The sequence below is a fragment of the Gossypium hirsutum genome, chromosome A13 (assembly GCF_007990345.1).
Source record: "Gossypium hirsutum isolate 1008001.06 chromosome A13, Gossypium_hirsutum_v2.1, whole genome shotgun sequence".
Classification (NCBI taxonomy): domain Eukaryota; kingdom Viridiplantae; phylum Streptophyta; class Magnoliopsida; order Malvales; family Malvaceae; genus Gossypium; species Gossypium hirsutum.
The window spans coordinates 77,281,533-77,291,358 of NC_053436.1; the positions used below are offsets into that span (position 1 = coordinate 77,281,533).

The following is a 9,826-nucleotide window of genomic DNA, read 5'->3' on the forward strand; positions in this document are numbered from 1 at the left end:
TACTCAAAATTTAAGATTTAAGAAGGTTTAGATAAAAAAAAAATTGAGCTCAACTCTAGTTCTGTCATTTTTTTAAAATTTATAATATTTTTATATATTATATAATTTATAATACATAAAAATTAATTTTATAATAATATACTATACTATGAAAAATGTTAAAGAAGATTATACATAAAATTTTAATAAATAAAATTATTAGATATTAAATAAAAATATATTTTAAAATTTTTTAAAAATAACATAATTCAGTATGAATATGTTTAAAATAGATTAAGTTAATCATAAACAAATATATGTAAATTTGATAAAATTTTAAACTCACATTCATATAATAACCAAAGAAAAATAAAATACATTAATATAATAACAAAGCTCGGCTCGAATCCAACCATCGCTCGTTTACACCACTAGTCGCGTCCGGTTCTATTATCTATTACCAATTTACCGCGATTTACACACTTTTTTGTCTCATTAACTGAATCAGTTTGAGGGAAAAAAGAAACCCTACTAACAGCCGCCGCCGCCAAACATATGTCAAAGGAGGAATAACGGAGAAGTGTACGGTCGGAATCTGAGCTATGAGATTGAACCGAGCAAGAAGGCATGGAGCAGCCCGCCTCCCTCTTCGTGCTTCTCCTCCTCTAATCCACCGCGTGATGGCTACCGTCAACGCCATTTCCTGCTGGTACTGCGACCTCAAAATCTACGCCCTCAACGAACCTCTCTTCCGGTTCGGCCGAAAGCACAACATGATTCTTAAACTCTGGTTTTCCATTGGCACTGGTTTCGGCCTAACGGCACTCATCGGAGTCACTTGGATTCTTATCTGGCAACTATTCCTTAGCTCCGACACGCGGTTAAGCAACCTTTTCAGCTCCCTTTTGTTCGGCTTTTCCCCTTCTTTAAGAATCTCAATGTCGGATGCCGGATATTTGTTCATCTCCACTTTGGTCTCCGTTTCCGTCCATGAATTTGGCCACGCTATCGCCCTTGCAAGGTCAACTTCTATTTAATTGATTGCATTGGAAACAACATTGATGTTTTAAGTTGAATTTTGAGCTTCAAGGTCAGGTTTTTCTCATGTTTGTTGCGATAGGTGAAAAAGCAGTGAGGGAATTCAATTGGAGTACATTGCAGTTTTTATTGCGGTTCTATTCCCTGGTGCTCTAGTTGCTTTTGATTATGATTTGCTGCAGGCATTGCCTCGATTAACCTCTCTTCGCGTATATTGTGCTGGTATTTGGCATAATGCAGTGGTAATCTCACACATTTATAATCAGTCTTTCGTGTTTGGATGATTTTTTTATCGGCTTAGGCCTTAGCGTTGTAGCTGGATTTGCAGAACACTTTGGTTTGTCAGACCATGGTGCTGCAATTAGGAATCCGTTTATGTATTTCCACATGCAGTAGTAAACTCAAAATTTTGTGATCGGTATTTAACGTTTACATGAGTTCTTGATCGGATTAGGCTTAGGTAAGCATTGTAGTTGGGCTGCAAAGCTGAAATTTTGTACCTGCATAGCATAATGTAGATGTATCATGTTTGGGTGAGTTCTTGGTTGGCTTAAGCTGAGTTTAGCATTGTAGTTGGGTACAGAAACACGTTGGTTTGTCAAACCATGGTGCAAAACTGAAATTTTGAATCTGTTTACATATAGCATTGTCATTGTGATGGGAATTGGAGTTCCACAATTTTACTGTAATGGTCAAACACAGCTTAATCTAGTTCACCTCTAACTTTTACTTTTGTCCCTCTTGTAGTTCTGTGCACTTTGTGGGTTGTTGTTGTTCCTGCGGCCCGTGATCCTGTTTCCCTTTTACATGCATGCCGAGAGCCCTTTGGTACTGCGCTGCAAGTATTTACATATTTCATTTTGTTTTATTCAGTTAAAGCATGTTGATGAGATTGTCTTGTTTTATCTTTTTCCCGTCTTGAATAGATCTTGGAAGTAGCATCACCGTTATCTGAGTTTTTGTCTCCTGGGGATGCAATAGCGTCATTGGATGGTGCAGCCATCCATAGCATGCAAGATTGGATAGAGATGACTGCTCTACTAGATAAAAAGATACTTCACAATTCAAGTGATTCCCATTACTTTAAAGGTTTTGGTGCTGTAGATAGCAGAAAGGGGTACTGCGTGCCTAATGCCTTGTTGGAAGATGGCAAGAATGTTCAATTGGCCAAAAACCAATCTGTTTGCCCTGAAGATTTCACGGCATTTGTGAAAATTTACTGCTTTGATCCAAGTAAGTCAGTAGATATGGATGGTGAAGATGTTGATCTTGGAAGAAAGGAAAATGCACTCTGTTTGAATACAAAGGATATTGTCAATCTCGAAAAATGTAATGGACGGGGAAAAGTAAAGAAAAATGGAAGCAGTTGTATGTGTTCCGAGGTAGATTCTTTGGAAGCATAAATTAGCCATTATCCTTTTTCTCGAACTTGCTTCAAGATGATGCTAATAATATATCATTGATCACAACCTTGTTTTTTAATGCCTGCAGGATGAGTCTTGCTTAAGTCCGGTTCAGTTTCCAGATTTGATGTGGATAGAGATTACATATTCACGTCTTTATTCAAGAGAATGCTTACAACTTAGAAGTTCCCTTTTAGATTCCAACACTTCTTCGGATGCTGTAGAACAAACATGTGGTGGGACTTTTATTTTTGTAGGTGACATGATATCGATGGCGCATTCAGTTCAGTTGACTGAATATCAACCTCGGTGGGGGGTTTTTCTCAGCAAATATCTTCCAAATAAACTGGAAAAGAGCTTAATATGCACATTCCACGTTTCTCTAGCGTTAGCTCTTCTCAATAGTTTACCCGTAAGTACAGCGTTTTTACATCATGGAAAAACTTTACCTTCTGTTCAAGCATATGCTTTTCCACCTTCATTGCAGTGCACTTCATTGCCCTAACAAACAGATAATTGATAATAAAGGTTAATGTTAAATTGTCATATTAGGGAAACAAATTGTTTTTACTGTCTATAAGTAGATTAGGGATTCTATCTCAGATATGAGTATGTGTCAGATGTTGGCATAGTCGATTTTTTTTTTTTCTTTTGCAAAGTATGTTATTAGGATCATACTCTCATACCCATACCTGAGTATGTGAGGTGCATGGATTTTCAATACTAATCCTTTTGTTTTGTTGATCAGGTATATTTCCTAGATGGGGAATCGATTTTGGAGGTGGCATTGTCCCATTTCACATCATTGAGCTCAAGAAAAACAAGAAAAATCCATCAAGTATGTGTTGTGGGAGGGAGTTTGGTTTCAGTTCTGGCCTTCTTGAGGATGACGTTTATCAATTTCTTCTAGTATTGTTGTCTTTCGGGAGGTCAGAAGTTAAAAGAAAAAAAAAAGAAATTATGCAGCATCGCTTGTACCAAAAGAAATTGAGTGTACACACTGGTTATGTGTTCTTTCAAAAGCTTGAAGGTTAAAGTTAAAAGAAGGCAGGGAAAGATTTTTGAACTCTTCCTTTCCATGTTTTATATTTCAACTTCATGAATGCAAAAAGGTGCCGTCTGAAATGGATGTGAGAGGCGATGTATCGAAGATTTTGGTTTTTACGGTTTGGGTCCGGCATATTAATCCTAATATCTTATTTAAGTTAGTGGATTGTGAATAATTTGTTTAATTTAGATTTGTATTTGGGTATCATAGTAATGCTTAGATTTTGAAGTAGATTTGACACACAAGCTCAAGCTTCAAAACCTTGTGTTAGACTATAACAAATATAATCTGAAAACAACTTACAAAAATCAATTTCAATAAAATTAGTTAAGCAACCAAAAATATATTCTACAAATGATATTAACCTTTTCAGAAAATCATTACTTTGGAAGCTATTTAAAATAGTTTACACGGTAAAACATGAGTTTAACTTATCTGGAAACTTTTAATCTGGATTCTTTTTTTTTTTTTTTTTTACTTTAACATTGAATTTTTTTAATTATTTATTAAATAGAAAACATAAATTAGAAGTTTGATTTGATGATGACATGATTATTTTAGACTAAATTTTGAATTAACTTGCAAGTATCTTATTTAGTTTACACTCTATATTTAAAATTGAAAACATATTATATTTAAGGAAAAAAAAAGTATTCAAGCCTGGTTTAGTTGGATCCATCTTTTTAATATTATATGATTAAATTTTAAAGTTTTTTCATAAATATTTTTAAAAAAATAAAATTTTCAAAGTAAATAAATATATCAATAATTCTTATATAGTGTTTTTTTTAAAAAAATACTTTTATATAAAAATTTTAAAGTTATTTTTCACTATTTTAGATATAAGATATTTATTCTTACATCATAAAAAAATAAAATAATTATAAATCAAATACAAAAACAGAATCCAATTCAATTCAAATAACTTTTAAGTTTTTAATTTTTATTTCATAAATTATTTAAACACTTCGAATTAAATTAATTTTCAATTTTTTTTTTCTTATTCAGCTCTCCCTCTTATTTGATAAGAAAACCACTTATCCATATAGATGGAGAACTGCCCGCCAATACCTTGAGGTTTGATGAAAAATATACAAATTTCTCCAAGGTTTATTTATTACCTAAATTTTAAATTAAAAGACAAATTTATCTTTTAATAATACTTGGTATTTTATTTATTTTTTTATCTTCAGATATCACATGTAAATTAAATTAAAATTATATTTTATAATTTTGAATAAATTAATTAAGTATTTTTGGAATATATAATGTTCAATAAGCCTAAGTGTTACTACTATTATAACATTGTTTCACCAAATTTTAATATACACGTAAATTTAATCAAAATTATATATTAATAATTAGGCTTAATTCAACAACACGTACCTAAATTATTAAATTTGTTTTAGACATCTAAATTATTTTTTTATCAATTTGAGTACCTAAATTTTAATTCTTTTACTTAAGTTGGTATCTGTCGTTAAAACAAACATATCAACCAATTAAATTTTACCATATCATCATCCCATTAAAAAATAATTTTATATCAATATTAAATAAAAATAATTGTATTAATATTAAAAATATCCCCGCACCGTTCCCATCCCTCCCCCGCTTCCCTCTTTCTCCATCTTTTATAATACACCCACAACTGAACCCTTAAACAAGTTCCTCAAAATGTTACTACTTTTTAAATACTTACATGTCTATAACATCCATGACCCTACTATGAATCTCATTTATAGCAAGGTTCAAAGTTTTTGAGCTTGGAACATTTTTAAAATATACAATATTTCAATAGTTGCAAATAAAAAGTTATAAGTTATTAAAATTTATGTTACTTAATTAAAAATAAATGGTCATAATTATTCAAGTAGATATCTATTGAATAATTATGTTTTATAGATAAAGATATGACTATTCATTTGAGTAGTAATATCTCTACATAAGACCTCCTATAAATAAGAGTGAAATTTCATTTGCAGGACATACAGAAAACACATCAAAAGTTTCTTTTTATTCTTCCATCATATTTTATATTCCTATATTGTTCTAAAAAGAAAAAGGAAGTTGCAGGTGAATTGGGTAATTTTATAATTTAAATTATTGTAAAGTTTAAACATTATTAATTATAATATTTAAAAATTGATGTTAAATGATATTTACATCATTCATCTCTTATTTTCTTCAAAATAATTTTTTTATTTTTTAATTAAATTGGTCCTCACACTAATTTCAGTCAAAAAAACCATATTAGTATTATATTATGGTGAACTCATGTAAAAATAGGCATTACGTAACAAATGTAATTATAAAAAATAGATATAAAAAAAATGAGACTCTGGTTTTTGTTTTTTATTCTTTAAGTACTCTTATTAATTTTTGTCTTTATACGAAGAAAAGTTAAATATTTTAAATTTAAATTTACATTCAATTTTATATATCAGTCGAATTTCTTTTTAATTTATTTATTTGATTTTATTTTTTAATAAAAATTTTCACTAAAACCTTCTAAAATAATAATAAGTTATCTTAAATAAAAAATTTATAATATATAATGAATTCAATAAAAATTAAAATACTTAATTGTACTCGAGGTCTAATATAAAATAATTTAAAATTTAATTTCATGGAACTTAATATAATTGTAAAGTAATTAAATTTTTATTATGTTTAATTAAGATGAAGGAAAATAAATAGAAATACATTAAGGTATTATTCTCTTTTTATTTAAAATTTACTTAATAAATTAATAGTTATTTGTACTAATCATAAAGTGTGTAATTAAGTTTGGTATCACGAGTCAAATGATACCAAATCAATCATAAAAAATACAATAAAATCAATAAATTTTAACTAGAAATTCTATCATACGCGTATGCTTGTGGAAACCACATATTTAAAACACGGGTGTGTGTTTAAAAATAATATACATCAAATGATGAAATGTAACATCCCAAAAACCGGGTTAGAAGAAATTGAGCTTTGAAACCAAGTGTGGTTATTTTTCGATTTTGAGTCTAGATTTTGGAAATTCTTGACAAGTAAATTGATCTTTCTATGGTTAAGTGTTCTGTTTATGTATGTGAAGCTCTAGGTTCGAATCCTATCTTTTGAAATTTTGCTATTTTTTATTAAACCCCTATCTTTGGACATGTGGCTTATAAGTTAACTTTGATCAATTGATGACAACGATGAGCCTAGTGGTTCAATAGATAAGCTTCTGTGTACTCTTTAGTTTGGTGTTTGAATCATTACGAAAGCGATAAGAAAAATATATTTTTTTCTTTTCTTTTATGCTGCCTTGAGAAGTTGTTTAGTTTATTTTTATAATTTAAAAATAACTAAACTCATCTTTTAGAAACTCCTCTCTTTTTTGGAACATCAATTCTTCTCATTCTTCTATTTTTTTTCTTCTTTTTGATAATTCCGCTACTAATTTTGTTGAAGAGATTGCGTATCTCGTCATTTTCAACAAAAAGATTAACAGTGTAAGTTTGTAGTCAAATTTCTGCTAATATTCGCTCTTAATCGCTATTTGTTAAAACTGAAATGGTTTTGTTTGTTTTGTTAAATTTCATTTTTAAGGCTTCAGTTGGTTCTCTTTCTTAGACGAAAAGGATTGCATATCAAAGTTCTCCACCGATTTAAGTACTTGAATTGTTGGATACGAACACGGGAGGAGGGTTAAGAGTTCTAAGTTCGATTTTAGTTTGTGTCAAAAGTTTTCGACGGAACTTTGGCTATAAAGATGTTAGTTATTGAAATGGTTATGGAGATCATTTGATTAAGGTCTGATTGTTGTTTTAGGGATGGAAGTTCATCTGTGTTGCTTCTACATTGAATTTGTATCAAGTTGGTATTAAAAACCTGAATTTCTGTAATTTGCGAACACTGAAAAACATGGCCTTCGACGCCACACGGCAGTGTGGTAGGCCATGTGCACCACACGGCTGTATGGTAGATCGTGTGAGGCACTGTTTAGGGTCACAAGGGTTAGGGACATGGGCGTGTGTCCAAGTCATGTAACTCACTGTTTGGGACCGCACGACCATGTGTGAGGCCGTGTGACAGGTCATGTGAGTCACTAATAGAGCCACAAGGGCGTGTTCTAGGCCATGTGGGTTACACAGTCCAGACACCCAGGCCATGTGCATCCACACGGGAGTGTGGATCAAGATTCTGAAAATTTTCCTTAGGGTCGTGAACGTCGTCTGGATCAAATGTAAGTATTACTTAAGGTCTGTTTCATCTATACTAAGCTATAAAACTCAAGAATTATTAATCTGTTAGTGTATAATAAACTATCTATACTTATGTTTATATTGATTTAAGATAAGTAAAAGTGATTGCTAATGTATAATGTACTCCTGTTTGGATGCGTTGAGGTATGTGAATTATCCAGGTATGATCCGTATTCTATTAAATCTGATGGTACGCCCCTGTGTTACTCTGTTGATTAAGAATATGTGATATCTGAATATGTTGAATTGATTGGTACTAATTTTGATTTATAACCATACATATGACTTCATAGTAATTTGATGTGATATGTTGAGGTTTGATAAATCTGTTTTACAAAGCATGGACTCCCATGCCTACTGATTCTGTTATTGTATGATAGCATGACCTACATGTTTATCACTCTGACTCTGTATATGCATGCCATTACATACTGAATGTAATTTGGGATGATGTGAAAGGAGGAAGTTTCTAGCAGTTTAATGATTTGCATTAATTGGTGGTTTATCCACAATTCTATTTTGGCAGTTTGGCTGTAATATAATGGGTTGACCACATGTATCTGATCTGGCAATTTTAACTGTAAATTTAGGTGACACTGTCTATAATTATCTATTGGTGTGATTCGGTTGGACAAATTTTGGGGAACTCTATTTTGGTGTGTAGCGAAGTTGGGTAAGATGTTTTCTGATAAATCTACACTCTAATTGGTTTTGAAAAATACTGCATTGACCTAGACATACATTTGTTGTTCTATTCTGTTTTGTTTTGTTTTGTTATGATATGTTGTACTACCATTGTTGAAATCTCTATGATACTCTGAATCTGTTATGTGCTGGTTATATGACTGCTATAAGGTTCTCTACTTTACTACGATTTATATGTTGTGTGATTTGTTTATTTGTATTTGAGTTTGGTTATATAATGTGCTTTATAGCTCACTCCTTATCTTATCTTTATTTATTCAGGTAAAATTTCTGACTTAGGACCGAACGACGTACGAAAGTTCAGATTATTTTTACACTAATGTAACTATGATTTGATTTTTTGGGTTTGTAATATATTTTTGAACTCGCCTTGCTTTATGGCAATCTCGTCAGTAACTAGAAGTTTCTAACATGAAACTACAAAATGACTTAAGTCAACTAAAATGGATTTTTGGTTTTCAATGTTAAGACTCTGAAAAGTTTTTCACTACAAATTAAGTAAAGTTTTGAGTGTTTTTTGAATTCTTATCTAAACCTGTTTTCAACGCATTGATGTAACTTTTTCAGATTTGGCTTAAACTTCTAGGTCGAATTTAGGTTGTTATATTTAGTGGTATCAGAGCCAGGTTTGCAAAACTTGGGCTGTAGTTTTCATTTTAGAGCTCTTTCTGAAAGATTTTTAAGTACCTGGAACTTTTGACTAACTTTGAGATTTGAGATTTCTAAAAAGTGTGTTCAATTTTTGATTATTTTTGTGTGTGTAAATAAAAAATTTAAGACTCCGACATCGATCCTGTAAGTATCTCTAGCTTAGCTATATTAAGTAAACTAACACAAACCATAGTGTTTTGGTTACTCTGTCCTAGCTAAAACTATGGAAAATTCTATGAAAACCTCCGTTAAAACTTCATACTTAGGATTGTTAATAAACCTAAGTTAACTCATAAAATTTGTAAAACGAAAGATTAGTATAATTAGTACACGTAGCCTTATTGTGCGAAGGCAAGTTGGATATAGTCGAGTGATTCAAGTCGAGTCCTCTTCTCAGGGCAATGAGCGCAATTCGAGAAAGTATGAATATGTTAGGACGACCAAATCTGATGGCGGCAATCAGGAAACGTTGGGCACTGCGATGCCTTGGGTTATATTTAATGAGTTCTAAGAGACTCAATTTGAATTTGTGGGTCAAGGGTCTGTGATTGAGCAACTCCAAACTATGAGAGGAGTACGAGTGCTATTGATTCAAATTTGCGAATTAAGAATCATTAGCGATTTTTGTTATGTGTTTTTGTGATAATTTGTGTTAATGAATAGAAAGTCGTTGGAAATAGTGTTTGGTTTTGTATGGAATCTTAGTTGCGTAGTGATAGCGTGGTGGTCTGTATGAATGAGACATTTCAAATTTTGTG

The 9,826-nt window shown here is 31.3% G+C and overlaps 1 protein-coding gene across 1 annotated transcript; it reads left to right on the forward strand.

Annotated features, from left to right (window-relative positions):
* Positions 1–416: 416 nt before the first annotated feature.
* On the forward strand, positions 417–3,672 carry LOC107893637 (membrane-bound transcription factor site-2 protease homolog). Its single transcript, XM_016818676.2, has 6 exons — positions 417–1,000; positions 1,112–1,259; positions 1,765–1,845; positions 1,944–2,399; positions 2,509–2,832; positions 3,169–3,672. The coding sequence occupies exons 1-6, from the start codon at positions 582–584 to the stop codon at positions 3,328–3,330; spliced, it is 1,590 nt and encodes a 529-aa protein (XP_016674165.1). The 5' UTR covers positions 417–581; the 3' UTR covers positions 3,331–3,672.
* The last annotated feature ends 6,154 nt before the right edge of the window (positions 3,673–9,826 follow it).

Excerpts from the sequence above, each read along its gene's own strand:
- LOC107893637 (XM_016818676.2), top strand. The coding sequence starts at position 582 with ATGAGATTGAACCGAGCAAGAAGGCATGGAGCAGCCCGCCTCCCTCTT. Across the intron at positions 1,001-1,111 it reads CACGCTATCGCCCTTGCAAG|TGAGGGAATTCAATTGGAGT; the intron begins GTCAACTTCTAT and ends GTGAAAAAGCAG. Across the intron at positions 1,846-1,943 it reads TGCATGCCGAGAGCCCTTTG|ATCTTGGAAGTAGCATCACC; the intron begins GTACTGCGCTGC and ends CGTCTTGAATAG.